We start from the raw sequence: 17,264 nt of genomic DNA on the forward strand, positions 1-17,264 counted from the left end.
TTGACTCATAGTGACCCTATAGGACAGAGTAGAACTGCTTCATAGGGTTTCCTAGGCTGTAATCTTTATGGGAGCAGATTGCTAGGTTGTCTCAGTCATCTAGTGCTGCTATAACAGAAATACTGCAAGTGGATGGCTTTTAACAAAGAGAAATTTATTCTCTCACAGTCTAGTAGGCTACAAGTCCAAATTCAAGGCATCAGCTCCAGGAGAAGGCTTTCTCTCTCTGTCAGCTCAGGAGGAAGGAGGTCCTTGTGATGCATCAGTCTTCCCTTGGTCTAGGAGCATCTCAGCACAGGAACCTCAGATCCAAAGGACGTGCTCTGTTCCTGGCACTGCTTTCTTGGTGGTATGAGGTTCCCACGTGTCTCTGCTCACTTCTCTCTTATACCTCAAAAGAGATTGGCTTAAGACACTATCTAACCTTGTAGACCTCATCAGTATAACTGCTGCTAATCCATTTTATTACATCATAGTGATAGAGTTTACAACACATAAAGGAATCACATCAGCTTACAAAATGGTACACAGTCATACAATACTGGGAATCATGACCCAGCCAAGTTGACAGATATTTTGGGGGGACACAATTCAATCCATGACACAGGTTTTTTCTCCGGTGAAGTGGCTGATGGATTCCAGCTGCCAGCCTTTCGGTTAGCAGCCAAGCACTTAACCACTCTGCCACCAGGGCTCCTTATGGGCCACTAGAGAGAACAAACTTTTTACTTACATTCCAGAAAATTCCTGTTGTCCTGGCATGGGTCTGGTGTCCACCCCTTGACTCAGCAAGTATGCCAGGTGGAGTCAAGGGAGTCTGTAAGAGAATTAAAAAAAAAAAGTTGCTCTTGAGTCAGTTCTGACTCATGGTCAGAGTAGAACCATGCTCTATAGGGTTTCCAATGGCTGTTTTTCTCAAAGTGGATCACCAGGCCTTTCCTCTGAGGTGCCTCTGGGTGGCCTTGGGTGGCCTTGAACATCCAACCTTACAGTTAGCAGTCAAGTGCATTAACCATTTGCACCACCCAGGGACTCTGTAAGAGAATCCCCCAAAACCACTGCCATCGAGTTGATTCAGACTCATAGCAACCCTATAGGACAGAGTAGAACTGCCCCATAGGGTTTCCAAGGTTGCAAATCTTTATAGACGGAGACTGCCACATCCTTCTCCCACAGAATGGCTGGTGGGTTCGAACCACCTACCTTTCAGTTAGCATCCAAGTACTTAACCACTGCATCCCCAGAGCTCCTTGTAAGAGAATACCAAAAAAAAACAAAAAAAAAAAACCATTGCTGTAAAGTGTATTGCGACTCATAGTGACCCCACGGAACAGAGTAGAACTGCCCCATAGGGTTTCCAGCAGTGGCTGGTGGATTCAAACTGCCGACCTTTTGGTTAGCAGCCGAACTCATAACCACTGTGCCACCAGGGCTTCTATAAAAGAATAGCAGCCCCTATTTATACCCCAAGACCACAATAGCTGTTCTTTCAAGTGGACAGTAGAGAGATGGTGTTAGAAGTCATTCCTTCTCTCAAGAAACTTATAATCAGAGGATTAGCCTGTTGGCCCTTAGATTGATATTTAGTGATTAATTCTGAAGAAAAGCTCAACTAATGAGATGCAGTGTCATATGACTGCTGTTTTACTGTTAAATTGCTAATTTAAAATGTTTATTTCCCTTCCTTTTCTACAGTGGTTGGAGAAAAGGAAAAGACAAATAATGCTGTAAATGTTCGAACAAGAGACAACAAAATTCATGGAGAGATTTCCGTAACTTCTGCCATGGATAAGTTGAAGAATCTCAAGAATTCACGTACACTGAATGCAGAGGAAGACTTTTGAAGTCCTTTCCTTGTATTTGCTTCTATATAACCTTGTTTTGACCCTTGAAAATGTGTTTTTCTTAACCATTTAACCTGTTAGTACTTCTTCTAAGAACTTTAGACTCACTGATGGGCACAGTTAGAAAGGAGATAGTGAATGAGTAGCTGATATGAACCAATTGTTTAATTCACTAATGTGCTCTGAGGACAATTTAAGAGGAGAAGCTTGGGACGTTTTCAAGAAATCAATGCCTTGAGAGACTTAAATAGGAAACCGTTATCATTGAAAGGGGGAAATACTAGGAAATGAGGATTATCAGATGTCATTGCTAATATTTATGATTTTCAAAAATAGGCTTCAAATAAAAATCTGCAAAGTTTTTTTGAATATGGGGAAATATCTTATTTTCTAATAACATTATGTCTCAGGTATTTTTATGGTTGCTTTTACAAAAGCTCACACTTTGGGGATAAAGTTTATTCCCAAAATTGGAATCATTGCCTAATTTGTTCTAACTAACCAACAACTACAAAAAAGCTAGTGCTGAATATTGGCTTACTGACAAAGGACTCTGAACATCAAAGAAATTCAGTGTTGTGGAATCTACTGTTGTTCGCACTGTAGGTTAAGAGTTGCCTTGTTCATCTTCAGAAAAACTAAATTCCCAAATAAAATGCATCACACAGTGTTTCCAATGATTCAGCTTTGGGCTTATACCACAATAAGCTGCTCCCCTAGAGTTAAATTACTTTTTTTGATGAAATGATATTCCACTGATTTATAGACTCAGATGAATTTCAGATTTAAACTGTGAGGAAGAAGAATAATTAAAAAGGGTTTATGTCAATAGAGAATTTAGCTACCAATCAAGAAGTACCTATTTATTTGGCTAGGTACTGTGGAATTCAAAATATATTTAAGACATCTTCCCTCCTCTCAACACACTTACAGTTAGCTTCCTGAGGGAAGTGGACAGTGAAACAGTTGGTAAACAAAATAGTATTATATATCAGAGCTGTATAGCACTATATGGTGCAAATTGTGGAACATAATCTTTTAAGCAAATATTTGAGGGCTTATTTTGTGTCAGGCACTATTTTGTGTATTTTTTTCATTCATCAAACAGGCTAGTGAGGGAGTGGGAGGTCAAAACACCCAACAATATCTGCTGTTGTGGCAGGTAAGTGGGAAGAGAGAAACATGTCAACAGCACAGTACGGAGTATGTGTGATGGAAATATGAACCCATAGGGAGCCTGACAGCCTGGAGTACAGCTCCTGTCCCCAACGCTGGCCACCTCTAGGGAGAAGCCCATGCTTTGAATGCTCGTCTCATAGAGCTCTTGTCCCAGTCCCTCTAAGCCTTGAGATTTGCTGGCTATCTGTCCTGTCTCTTCCATTCTTAGAGGAACTTTCTGGAAGTAATGCCTATCTTTAAGGAGTTGGCCGGAGCTGAGGCCTAAGGCGGGCCACAGAGATGTCTGCTGGGCACCGACCAGCACCAGCCCTCAGGTCCAGTGGAGTGCGCCCCTCACAACCCGCCTGTCAAACCTTGGGTGGCTTCCCTTACTGTGTTTGGCCCACTAACAATCTGTTTCTTCATCTGTAAAATAAGTAGGAGATTAAACCACCCAAAACAAAACCCTTTGCCGTGGAGTCGATTCCGACTCATAGCGACCCTATAGCGACTCTATAGGGTAGAGTAGAACTGCCCCATAGGCTTTCCAAAGAGCGGCTAGTGTATTCGAACTGCTGACCTTTTGGTTAGCAGCCAAACACTTAGCCACTGCGTCACCAGGGCTCCAAGTATGAGATTAAGTGCTATAATGTCATCAAAACCTTCACATAGTACCTAGCATGTGATGACAATTTTTATCTCTAACATATAACCGTTCAAATAAAAATGGTGGCCAACTTTCCATATTTGCCCTCTTCAGCTTTCAGTAGCTTCCAGTGTGAATTTCAGCCCCATGGTGACATTCCTGGTCTCCAGCAGTGGAAGGAGAGGTGGGCGTCTCTAGTTTAAGAGGGTAAGGGACGTTTGGGAACAGAGGACTCTCACAGGGTCGCGGCCGCCCACAAACCCAATTCCTCTTGAAAACGTCTCCGCGGGGCAAGGCAGAGGTGGAACCATGACAGACATCATCCGAAAATCCGACCAGAAGCAGACCAAGCCGTCCCAGCCACCTTGCGCCTGCGCCGTAGGTTCCGTGGGCCCCGCCCCTCGGACGAGCCCCGCTTCTCGGCCCGGGCAGTGTGCGCGCGCCGGCAAGATGGCGGCTGCAGGGGGTCAGTTGTCGTCCCTTCGCTGCTTCTGCTGTGTGTTGCTTTTCCTCTCACAGTTCTACATCTTGCTGGGCGGTGGTAAGTGCAAGAGCCAGGGTCCACACCGGGTTGCGGGCTGAGTGGCGGAAGCGACCCCAGGAGCTGGGGGAGGCGCCCTGACTGGGCCCGCGGGCAGAGGGCGTAGGTAGATTGTGGAACGGAGGGTGCGTCCCAACGGTCTTGTCCGAGGCAGCCCTTCTGCTCAGGGACCCCTGAGCTGCTGGCTCGGCCGCAGAGGCCTCGAGCGGGACACCGAGGGCTCGGGGCTCTGCCAAGGAAGCAGAACTGGGTCCCAGTACCACCCTTTGTTTCCTAGTTGCCCAAGGATCTAAATTGGTGTTGACCCTACTGGCGTTGCGCCATTCAGTCTTACGAGCAGTCAAGCTGTGAGGTTTTCATGAGCAGTTAGCGGCCTAGTGTACACCCTGCCTGTTAAACACAAACCAAAGTTTTCATAACCCAGGATAACATATTTCTCTAATTGTAGGATCCTTAAATTTAGAGCATTTGCAGCAGCTGGCTTAGTCAATAAAGGACCCGGGTCCAGCACGAACATTCACAGTAGTTCCCAGGGCAGCAGGCACTAGACATTTTGTATTCTAGTAAATGTGCGTATTTATATCTAGTGGTTTCTCTCCCTCTTTGTAAAATAAAATGTCTTTTAGTATGCAAAATCAATTTACGTTTTTGAATATATTTTATTTTAGGTTATGTGAACTAAGGGCAAGATGCACGTTTTTCTGTAGACAGTTATTTGAATACCTTTTGACATTTCTGCCTCGTTTCTTTTTGCGGTTCCACAGTCTTCATTTCATCTCCTTATTTCACGTTTCTATCATTTTATCCATTGGAGTAACTTTATAACCAAAGCTTCTTTCAGAAACTTTCTTCTGCTTCTTGAAGTCTGTTCCTGATGTTGGCTATTAAATGCTCCCCCAAGGCAGTGTGAAATGGAAGGATAACAGAGAGAAGTATAGAAACTTGGTGTGTAGATCTGGTTGTGCTGCTGGGAACTTGAACAAGTTATTCACCCTTTTAGCTTCTGTTTCCTCATCTTTAAGGTGATGGGTTTAGCCTGACACCCTGAAGTCATTTCGGCTTTGTGATTCTAAGTGTCCAGGACCCAGATACAGTAGTAATATGACAGAATAGAAGAAGGTATTTTGTAGGATTACCCATTTAATATAATGACTTTAAGTAGGACCAGTTTTAAGCAGGCATTTGTGTGTTTTGCTGAGTGCAGCCTTTGTTTCTGTAGTTTCATCCCTCCAGTGTTCCACTATTTCAATGAATTGACTGGCAGAGGTGTTTTTCTGATTTTTATTTGGATTTAAGAAAGTAGTAGGAGGCAGCAACATACTTGAATTTAAAATGTAGATTATTTTATAGAGAAAATAATAAGAATTCTTGACTCTTCTGGATGTTTGTGAAAGCCCCGCTTCCGTCAAAATCCTTGCAATTTTGATCCTTTCTTAACTGATGAAAATATATTGTATGCCTGGGTAAGTTGGCCAGGGGAAAAAATTGCAACCCTCTGAACAGGTTATTAATATAGACAATTATTTTGAACTTTGGTAATATGTAAATGTTATTCAAGTACCAATGTGGAATAATGACAAAAATTTTCCAAAGTTAATACTGATTTATTCGTGGTTAGCTGGTGTCTGTGGCTTCATTTCCAAATTAGTGAATTAACTGAAAAGAACATAGGATTGGAAGTCAGGAAATTTGTTTTTCATCTTGTAAAATGTTAGGTAGATTTTTTGAGCCCCTAACTTGTACCCAGCATTACATTGCATATCCATTAGTACCTTTAATTTTCACAGCCATTTTGGGGACAGTTATTAATTACTTCTACCAGTGAGGTGCTTGGCTCTTGAGCTTTTGCCCCAGGTCATACAGCTGGCCAGTGACAGAACCCTGCCTCGGTTACAGGTGTCTCAACTCCAGCTCGGTGCTTTTTCCATTCCATTGCACTAGAGATCAATCGCTACTATTCCGCATAACTATAAAATTAAATAAGGTGTAGACCTGGCCTTCCATCTGGTTCCTGTGTAGCAAGGCCACCATTTAGCTGTGTTCTCCAGAACACTGACATGCACAGTGAGTCAGCCTAAGTCCTCATAAAGGGTATTCCTGAAGGTACTAGAAGAACCAGTTGCAGTACTGTTTCCCTTGTAAATTCGCCCCCAGCAAAAAACAATGTTGTGTTTTGATGATAAAGCTATAACTCTTCCTCTTAACATTTAGTGTGTACTTGAATCACACACTGTAGCCGCTCTTTAATGAGATCCATCCATTGCAACAGGATCTGGCATGGCACAAGTGTGTAGTTAGGGGTACACTTAGGGCTTTAGTGACTGAATGTGCAGAAGCCCGGACTCTTGTTCGTTGACTAGACCCCAGCACAGAGTAGTACATATAGTTGATACACGTGTCTGAGGCTGCTGTGTCTTTTTTGCATGTAGATGTTTGTTTATGGTAAGTGATGAAGAGACCCAACTCCTCCCCACCATGATACATGCATGACACTAGGCACGTGATTATATAAGTTCATTTAAGTCTGAGATACATTTTACATCTTTTGCGTCCTTTTTTTTTTTAATCAGGTTTATTGAAGTATATTTTACATATGATAAAATTTTCCCTTTTTAACGTATAGTTCTATGACTTGACAAATGCATGCAGTTGTGAAACCACCACCATAATCAAGATAGAACAGTTCCATCACCACCCTGCCAAGTCCCCTGCTGCCCTTTGTAGGCACCACTTCCCCCATTCCCAGCCTCTGACAGCCACTGATCCCTTATCTGTCCCTATAGTTTTGCTTTTTCCACAATATCGTATATATGGAATCAAATAGCATGTAGCCTTTTGGATCTGGCTTTTTTTGCTTAGCATGGTATATTTGAGATTCATCTAAGTTGCTACACTTTATATGTTACTAGGGTTTTAACTTAGACACAAAACCTTCATATTTATATAGAGTGAATTTGTAAAGAATATCCAGATGTCTGCTTGGCATCGCAACTTGGATGTTATAGGCATCTCAAACTTAATGTATCTAAAATACAGCTCTTTGTTCCCTGCTGCCTACATCAGTCAGTCAAACAACAAAAAAGCAGCCCTGTTTCTTCCTTAATTTTGCTTGAATCAAAGTCTTGATTCCTCCCTTTCTCTCAGCCCCTCATCCCGCTCATCAGCAAGTCTTACCAGTTTTATCTGTAGAACATTTGAATTGCCTACCTTTCTCCACCTCCAAAACCATCCCCTAAACCCGAGCACCATCATTTCCTCTGTAGAGACAGTCTGAATGCTGCCACATAGAAACTTTCTGTGTGTTCTAGATCTGCATTGTCCCAATATGACAGACACTAGCCGCTCGTGGCTATTGAAAACTTGAAATGTGGCTAGTGCAGCTGAGTAACTGAATTTTTTATGTTTTTTAAGTTTAATTAACTTAAATGGAAATAGCCACATTTTTCCTGTGACCAGAATTACTCCTTTAAAGTGTACATCCAACAAGGTTACTTTCCCATCTCACTCAGATGAAAATCCAAACCCCCCAACTTGCCCTGCTGGACTGTGCATGACGTGGCGCCTGCCTGCCTCTCTGTTCTTCCTCTCGGCCCCTCTCACTAGCCTCCTGAGAGTCCTTTGAGCTCTTTCCTGCCTAAAGCCCTTCATTCTTCATCTTCCCTGGGCCAAGAACACTTCGTGTAGGTGGATGTTTGTTACTGCCAGCTTTCAGGTTTATGTATCATCTCAAAGATTTCTTGTCTTAGGCCCTATTGGCTAACGCAAACATCTTCCCCATTGTTCTTTCTCTCACTGTTTGTTGTTAAGTTCTTCATAGCACTTTTTACCATGTGTAGTAATTTTGCTCATTTACTTGTTTAGAGCAGGCTCTTGTCTGTCTTAGTCACCACAGTAGTCCCAGTGGAACATAGTAGGTGTTCAGTAGTGTGTGGGCTGAAGGATGAAGGAGTCATGTGCTCAGAGCAGCAGCAGCAGCCTCATGGCCCCACCAGCACTCGAGTGACTGCTCAGTGGCACATCCAGGAAGCCCCTCCTCCAGTGGACAGGGGGCATCCTCCTACGCATGTCATTCCTTGTCATCTTTTCATTTCTTTCTACCTGTAACAGCCGCCTCTCAGGTTTGACTAAGGATTTTAATAAGACTTGTTTTTGGTTTTTTTTTTTGCAATTTTGTATTTAATGAAATAAAGTTCTCAGGGTTTGAATCTCAGATCTCTACCAGTTTCCAGTAGACGTCTTTCACTTTAGCATTACACGGGTCTCTAGCTGTATTTTGAGACAATGGTGGGCTCTTTTCTTTGCTGGTCAGCTGTCACATGCCGAACCTTTTCAGCATAGACAGTCTACCCTCTGACATCTCATTGCTAATGATCATGTTTCTTAACCTTAGAAAATGATTGTTTTCTTCTGTTATTCTGATCAGTATTGTCAGAGAATAAGCTTCTCTCTCACCTTGCATAGAAAGTACCGAAATCCCACCTTATGTGACGAAGTGTCCAAGCAATGGTTTGTGTAGCCGACTTCCGGCCGACTGTGTAGACTGCAAGACAAATTTCTCCTGTGTCTATGGGAAGCCTGTCACTTTTGACTGCACAGTCAAGCCTTCTGTTACCTGTGTTGTAAGTACCACAACTTACTTATTCTAAATAAATTCATTGTAAACTTCGAGTTACAGTATAGTTCAGACTTGACCATCGGGGGAAAATTCTGAAAGTGCTCTGCATTTTGTAAGTAATATTTTAGGAATAAAGTCAAATTTATCAGAAGACTGAAATTTCATTTCAAAGCAAGATTTGGTTGCAAGAGTTTGGATGACAGTTTTTTGACATGAGGATAAACTGGAGCAGTTAACAGACCTCTTACAGAAAGTTGGAAATAAGAAAAGCTCAAGCGTACTGTTTGCGCATTAAGAACGACGCTGTTACAGTCATCACATTTACAGCCGAGCTCTGATATTTTGACCTAGAGAGGAAGGAGCCTAGAAAGCCTGTCATAGTCAGTGTTCCTTAGAAAGTGCTGTAGAATGCCTGCCTCACAGCTCCATGCGCTCCTGTTAGAACCACAGACACTTGGAGGCAGCCCCAGACCTGCTGAATCTGAATAGGTTGGGGAGACAGCTATCTGTATTTTTAACAAGTGGACCACATAGCTATTGCACATTCCCTTGTCTGGGAATTCTGTCCTAGGATCTGAGCAAGATAAAGAGTAGAAGTTAGTACTGAAGCAGTGTTTTACTCTTGGCCCTGCTGTAACTAGCTGTATGGTTTATTAATCTCTTTTATAAAACAAGAGGATGCGTCCAGAACAGCTTTTCCTAAAGTGTTATCATGGAACCCTTGTTCTGGGAAGTAGTCCAGGGGCAAAAAAGAGATTCCATACTCTCTTCTATTATGAATTTCCTTTGACACAGCAGTTCTGGCATTTCCTTCACTCATTTGAACCAAATACCTTTTCCACCCTCTATATTCTTTGGAACTTGGCCTGCGAAAGGCTAGATTGGAAGGTTCCTTCCACCTCCAGGCTCTTTCTGTAATTCTCCTGAAGTCAGCATCAGAAATTAGGGAGGTGTTACGGATTGAATTCTACCCCCCAAAATGTGTGCCAACTTGGCTAGGCCATGATTCCCAGTATTGTGTGATTGTCCGCCATTTTGTCATCTGATGTGATTTTCCTATGTGTTGTAAATCCTACCTCTGTGATGTTAATGAGGCAGGACTCTTATCTACAAGATTAGGTTGTATCTTGAGTCAATCTCTTTTGAGATGTAAAAGAGAAATGAACAGAGAGATGGGGACCTCATTACCACCAAGCAAGAAGAGCCAGGAGCGTGCACGTCCTTTGGACCAAGGGTCCCTGTGCTGAAAAGCTCCTAGACCAGGGGAACATTGATGACAAGAACCTTCCCCCAGTGCCATCGCAGAGAGAAAGCCTTCGCCTGGAGCTGGCACCCTGAATTCAGACTTCCAGCCTCCTAGACTGTGAGAGAATAAACTTCTTGTTAAAGCCATCCACTTGTGATATTTCTATTATAGCAGCACTAGATAACACAGGAGGCTTCACTCCAAAGGGGAAGTAAACTGTTATGCTGTCTCATGCCTGGATTTGGTTTTTGTAAGCTTAAGTATTTGCCATTTTCATATATCAGCCTTACCCTTTAAGGCATACTGAAATATCGAACTTAGTTGCAAGATAGTCTTCACGACTGCCCTTAAATTACCAGTGAATCTTTGTTCTGTGTCTTAAATAGAGTTTTTTTTTTCTTAATTACCTAATAGCCAGACCTATTTATTTGAGGGCACATGGAAACTCTATGGGGCAATTCTACTCTGTCCTATAGGGTCGCTATGAGTCAGAATTGACTCGACGGCAACGGGTTGGGTTGGGTTCGGTTAGTAGATACTTACTAAATAATGAGGAAACTATCTGATGTCTAAGGGGAACTTTTCCATGATGAAGCCTCCTATGTCGTTTACCTCAGCTTCTTTGGCATTCATCTTGATCTCTTCCTTAAGTGTTCCAGTGACAAGTAAACACTGTTGTTAGTAGAAAATAGGCAGAGGATGAAGAAACAAACAACTGTAGAGAGCTTAGGAAAGTTTCTGAACTTCTTGGTCACGGTCCGTGGTACAGTCCTCTCCCCGGCTGAGATAGGCCCTGGATAGGATTCTCCCTCTCCTGCTTTTCATCCGCTTCCCTCACTCTGACAAGTACTGGTGGGTCCTATGAAATAGCAGGTGCCCGCTCACCTCAGCTGTGTACCCTGACGTCTGTCCCAGTAGACCCTGGTGATCTGTGAATTGGGTTTCAGGAGACATGGGTCCCAGAACCCTGTGACTTTGTCATGTAGGCAAATTGTGCTCTTTCCTTACTTGTTTAATGACAATCTGTAGGGTCCCTCCTTGGTAAATCAATGACCATTTCAAGAACAGTAGTCCATGACCTGCACGCACCCAGGCAGATACAGGTTCCCTTGCTCACTCCCCCGTGCAGGCTTTCGTGCTCTCTCCTTCCTCCCCACCCACGATGTTTTGAACTTGCTCTTCTAGCTCCCCTCTCTCCATGCACATTGACTAGGACTCACTGGCTAAGGGAATCTTGCCTGGAGTCTGCTAGTCAAAGAAATTGTTTGGATAACTACCGCATTAAGTACTATATAAATAGAAATAAAACCTTGCAATCCCCTCCGTATCATATAGCTACGGTTCCAATGAAATGATGACTGTCAAGCCAGTTAGGCCACCTGGAGATGTGCTGGGCTGAAATGTTGCTTTGTGTTATTCAGAGAAGATAGCAGTCCACTAGTGTATCTGTAAAAATGGTGTGGGTGTGGCATCTGACCTTCTCTAACTTCACAAGGGGGAAGGAAAATGAAAATCAAGATCAACAGCCCAAGGCTGATTCCTATGAAGTGGAGGTCAGACAAGCCTTCTCCTTCCGCCATCTTTACCAGTTCTGACACCAACCGTCCCTCCCATGGCGCTCTTTGCTTCTCTCTTGGGTTCAGTAATTCACTGCAGTGGCCATACAGAACTCACAGACAATATGATTATAGCGACCCTATAGGACAGAGTAGAACTGCGCTATTGGGTTTCCAAGGAGTGGCTGGTGGATTCGAACTGCCGACCTTTTGGTTAGCAGCCAGACTCTTAACCACTGCACCACCAGGGCTCCCATAATTATCAAATTTATCAGGAAAGTAATAGGTTACAATTCAGGTTCAGAAATGCTCAGGATACAGTTCTTCCATCAGGACAACCTCTTCTTAGCTGTGGTCACTGGCACGCCTCTCCCTGGCCCTAGGCCTCCGCTCAAAGGCACTCAGCTTTCTTCCTATGTGGGCCGGGAAGCCCACCGCACCATCTCCCACTGCTGAGTCTCTGCTACTGGGTGTCTCTTGCCACCACTTCTCAGCGTCTTAGGTTTACAGCTCTCTCTCTCTCAGTCTCTTGCTTCCAGGAGCTTCTCAGCACAGGGATTCTGGGTCCAAAGGGTGTGCTGGGTCCTGACTGTTCTTCCTTGGTGGTGGTGGGATTCTCTCTTTCCTGCCTCTAGGGTGGCTCATTTCAAGCCCAGTGGGATGGCAAAACTGACCAATCCCTTTAGTGGGCCACAATTAACATATCTGCACAGTCCCACCCAATCACCTGGATGGGAGTTACAAGACCATGGAGAGAAAAGCCACACAAAAGCAGTCCATTACACTGCAGTTTCTGAAGCAGGTATAATTTCTTCACATGAGTTCTGTGTTCCTTTAGTAATGACAGCTATTTACAGAGGGAAAGGTGACAAATCTTTTTACAATAGATGAGCTTTTGAAGGGGTTAATTGTGGTGAGGAGAAGGTGGATTCAGTAAATATTGGGATGCCTAGGTAACTATCTAAAAAAAAAAAAAAGTTGGATACCCGTCTTTTTATATATCAAAATAAATTCTGGATAGATCAAAGATTTAACGTACAAAATGAAACCCTGAAGAGCCAGAGAAATTTTTTTTTTTTAAATAATCCCAAAGTGGGAAATGTTTTTCTAAATTTGAAATAAAATGTAGAAGCCATAAAGGAAGAATTGATACATTTGACTACTAAAAATTAGAGATTTCTAATGGTGCTAAAAAGGCACAAAGGCAAAAGACAAATGACAGACTAGGAAAAAGTATTTCTAATATATGTGGCAAATAATGCACTAATATCTGTAATTAATAAAGATTTCCTAAAAGTCAATGAGAAAATAATGACAGTCTGTAGAAAAATGGACTTAGAACATAAGCAGTGGTTCATAGGAAAGGAAATGCAAATGGACTTTCAACATGAAAACATTGTTTAATTTTTCTCATAATTAAATACAAACAAATGCATTTTTAACCTATCATAGTGGTAAAAAAAATAATAAAGTTTGATAACACTCTGAGTGAGGGTATAAGAAGACAAGTTAGTGAGTGGGCAAAGGATTGAACCTGTTGGAGGCAATTTGTCATCTCTGGCAAGCATACGCATATAGTCTTTGACCTAGCAATTCCATATCTACAATTCTTACAAATATTCTTGCACATGGACGTAAATAAGTGTGATAAGGATATTCCTAGTAGCACTGTTCATCAAAGCAGAAGATTTGAAACAAGCTAAAAGTCCAAGAGATAACATTTTAAATGATCATGCACCCATGTAATAGAGTAAATACATTGCAGCCATTAAAAAGAAGTAGGCAGCTCTAGGGATATGTACTGATAACTTCAAAATTAAGTGAGTAAAAATCAGTGGAAAAGTTAAAATTTTAAAAAGGAAATATGATACAAATGTCCATGTGTACAGACTAGAATAGACTGTCCCTGGAAGTGCATGGGGTCCTAGTAAGCAGGTACAGGTGAGCAGTGCTAAGCGCTGGGAGGGCAGAGGCTGGCCAGGGGCCTGGAGGCCAGGTGAGGCAGGCTTACTCTTCACCTTCCTGTTGTGTCGTGAAATTTGTACCATGTGTATGTATTACCTAGTTTTCAAAAACATAATTTGTAAACTGTTCTGAATGCATCACTAAAAATATGCGGACATATAAAAAACAATGTAACCTCAATCAGGTGGTGCGTTACCCAGTTTTAAACACTATCCATAAAAAGCAGTTTTGCATTGATCAAAATAATGAATATGATAACTTCCAGAGATGATTGTGTGACCGTTTAAAATGATTTTGAAAAATATGTTACTATATAACGTGAATAAGGAGCCCCGGTGGCACAGTGGTTAAGTGCTCCACTGCTTACCAAAAGGTCGGTGGTTAGAACACACCAGCTACTTCACGGGAGAAAGATGAGGCTCGTCTGCTTCCGTAAAGATTACAGCCTTGAAACCCCTATGGGACAGTTCTGTGCTGTCCTGTAGGGTCACTGTGAGTCAAAATTGACACAGTAGCAACAGATTTGGGTTTTTGGTTATGTAATGTGAAAACCAAAACCAGTTGCTGTCCAATCAATTCTCACTACAGCGACCCTATAGGACAGAGTAGAACTGCCGCATAGGGTTTCCAAAGCTCAACTGGTGGATTCGAAGTCCCGACCTCTTGGTTAACAGTTGTAGCTGCTAACCACTGCGCCACCAGGGCTCCATATAATGTGAAGTGGGGTTAAAAATGGATACAAAATGCTTTCAGTATGATTCCAGTTATGTAAACGTATAAACAAAAAAAATTGAAAGAAGATTAAAAATGGTTATCTCTGGAGAGGTTACAGATTATTTTGTTTTATAAACAAAACAAAAGAAAAACATTTTAAATGGAATTGAAAAAAGCCAAATCTCTGGTCTCAGAAACTAAGGGCCAGCAGTAAACACTTGCTGAGCCCCTTACATGTCTTGTGGATTTTCCTAGTTGAGGGTGATTCTCTATGATCTACCTGTTGGTTGGTCATGCTGGTGCTCGTGGAGGTGGGAGCAGCAGTAATAGACCTGGAGTGCTGGGCTGGACCATGATTGGAGGTGTTAGGGAAGATGGGGACTCAGATGCATAACAGTGTGTTGTACATACAGGAACATCAGGCTGGTGGTTAGGGGATCTGAGTTCTACTCACAACTTGTAGCTCAGTGACCTTAAACACATGCACTTACATATTCCTTCCAGCTATCAGTGGCCCTATGGATTTATAAAACAAGTTTTTATTTCTTTTTTCTCTATTAACAGAAGTACACATGCTCATTATTGAAAATTTAAGCAAAAGTGTGGTGTAATCTGAAATAACCTTTGTTAACATTTTGTTGTGAATTTATCTACTTTTTTTAGACATGTATTTTTCGGTGTATATTTTTATGATTATAGGATCATACCATATGTACTTGTTTTGCTTACACATATTGTTTGGTACCTCTTTTTCTGATATTTAGTACCAAGTTATAAGTGTTTTAGAAGCTTTGTGTCATATGACTGTTTAGTTTTATTGACATATTAACAAATTACTGTCTTATGATTTATTAACTCTGTGTCCTTTGGTATATAGAATGAAGAGTCCAGATCCCAAAAGAACTTCATCATCAACATGACTTGCAGATTTTGCTGGCAGCTTCCAGAAACAGATTACGAGTGTTCCAACTCCACCAGCTGCATGACAGTGTCCTGTCCTCGGCAGCGGTATGCTGCCAACTGCACAGTGCGGGACCACGTTCACTGCCTGGGTAAGTCAGAGTTCAGGCAGAGAGTTTCAGGACGTGTGTGAGCAAAACGTTGTTTCTCTAAGTTTACTTAACTGTAATCTGAGATTTGAGGATTAAATTTAAATTATTTTATCAGCAGCCTTTTAGTTATTCCAGGCCTCATTGATGAACTTTATAAAAGGCATCCAGAAGATTTGCACTTCATAAGTTTTTAAACTATCCTGCGTTTTAAAACTTTATTGGCTAAACAAAACTTATTATCCTCATGTATTTTTCTTTTATTATATTTTTAAATGTAATATTTGATAAAAGGAAAAGTATGTAAGCTGTAAAGCATAATCACAGTAATTGAATTTTAACCAAATTAGCTAAAATAGTACCAACACTATTGTAACTGCCTGGGTACTTTTCCTTCATCCAGTTGCTCTGCCTTCTATAATAACCCATTGTAAGATTTTATCACAGTTTATGCATTCTCCTGTGTATTTGTAATAGGTATAATTTCTTGCTGTTACAGACTGTGCTGCGATTAAAGTTTTTGTACATATTTATTGCACATGTGTAAGAGTTAGGTAGTATATATTCTCTAACATATATCATTTTGCAAAATGATTGTATCTATTTACATTCCCACCAGTAGGACACAATAGTTCTTAATAATCCAAATTCTCTCTAATACTTGTTGTCCTTCTTAATTTTTATCTTTTTCTTAGAGATTTCTAGGAATTTGTTTTTATTTTGGATACTAATTATTTGGTTTCCCTGAAAGCCCTCTTTCATATAGTGACCTTTTTTTAAATTGTGCTTCTAGGTGAAGGGTGACAGAGCAAATTAGTTTCTCAGTAAACGATTAATACACATACTGTTTTGAAACATTGGTTGCTAACCCTGTGACGTGTCAGCACTCTCCCCTTCTCGACCTTGGTTTCCCCATTTCTCTTCTTCCAGCTTTGCTGTCCCCTTCTGCCTTCTTGTCCTTGTCCCTGGGCTGAAGGGTGAACCTCAAGAGTGTTTTCAGTACTGAGCGAAAAAGGTGTCTAGGGGCCATGCTCTCAGGTTTCTCAGTCTCTGTCAGATCAGTAAGTCTGGTCTTTTTTTTTTTTTTTTTTTTGGTGAGTTACGCTTTTGTTCTGCATTTTTCTCCAGCTCTGTCCGGGACCCTCTATTGTTATCCGTATCAGAGAAGTCGATGGTGGTAGCTGGGCACCATCTAGTTATGCTGGACTCAGTTTGGTGGAGGCTGTGATAGTTGTGATCCATTAGTCCCTTGGACTAATCTTTCCTTTGTGTCTTTGGTTTTCTGCGTTCTCCCTTACTCCACATGGAGTCTTCATTTCTTTATGGTATCTTTTGATGAACAGAACTTTTAAATTTAATGACTGGAAGTTATTAATCTTTTTTAGTTTACACTTTTTGGTTATTGTTTAAGAAATATTTTCCTACCTCAGAATCATAATTTCTTATATTTTCTTTTAAAAATTTTAAGTTTGGCCTTTTACATTTAGGTCTCTAATCCACCTGGAATTGGTTTTGGTGTATGGTTTGAGGTAGGGATTCAGTTTCACTTATTTTTCCACATGGATAACCATTGTCTCAGTACCTATTCCCTTTTGATCTACAACATGACCTCTGTCATACATGAAGTGTTTAAATGTCCGTTGTTCTTTTTCTGTGATCTCCTTTTCCGATGGACTGATTTGTATATGTCAGTACCACACCGGCTTAATTACTATAGCTTTATCGTGAGTCTTGATATCTGGTAAGACATTTTACATTCATTAAGCTGTAACCCTTACTGAACTGGTTTAAACATTAAATCTATGCTTATAGGTGGTAAAGACTTTCTTTTTACTATATGTTCTTAATAATATTTATAGAGATTCTTATAAAAAGAGTTGATTTTTTTTATATTTAAAATTATGAGGCCATTACTTACAGTAAAGTCTCT

At 41.4% G+C, this 17,264-nt stretch overlaps 2 protein-coding genes across 4 annotated transcripts in view; both read left to right on the top strand.

The window, feature by feature from the left end:
- Positions 1–2,214, top strand: part of TARS3 (threonyl-tRNA synthetase 3) — a 102,489-nt gene extending 100,275 nt beyond the window's left edge. The window contains exon 20 of the mRNA XM_004372640.3: positions 1,696–2,214. Within this exon, the coding sequence (XP_004372697.1) occupies positions 1,696–1,844 (149 nt within the window). The 3' untranslated portion in view covers positions 1,845–2,214. The remainder of the gene's footprint in view (positions 1–1,695) is intronic.
- Positions 2,215–4,085: 1,871 nt separating this feature from the next.
- TM2D3 (TM2 domain containing 3) overlaps positions 4,086–17,264 on the top strand; it is a 29,363-nt gene continuing 16,184 nt past the window's right edge. For all 3 annotated transcript variants that reach the window (XM_023727861.1, XM_023727862.1, XM_023727860.1), the window contains exons 1-3: positions 4,086–4,189; positions 8,651–8,808; positions 15,163–15,337. In XM_023727861.1, the coding sequence (XP_023583629.1) occupies positions 4,099–4,189; positions 8,651–8,808; positions 15,163–15,337 (424 nt within the window). In that variant the 5' untranslated portion in view covers positions 4,086–4,098. The remainder of the gene's footprint in view (positions 4,190–8,650; positions 8,809–15,162; positions 15,338–17,264) is intronic.

The sequence above is a fragment of the Trichechus manatus genome, unplaced genomic scaffold, assembly GCF_000243295.1.
Source record: "Trichechus manatus latirostris isolate Lorelei unplaced genomic scaffold, TriManLat1.0 scaffold00019, whole genome shotgun sequence".
Lineage (NCBI taxonomy): Eukaryota > Metazoa > Chordata > Mammalia > Sirenia > Trichechidae > Trichechus > Trichechus manatus.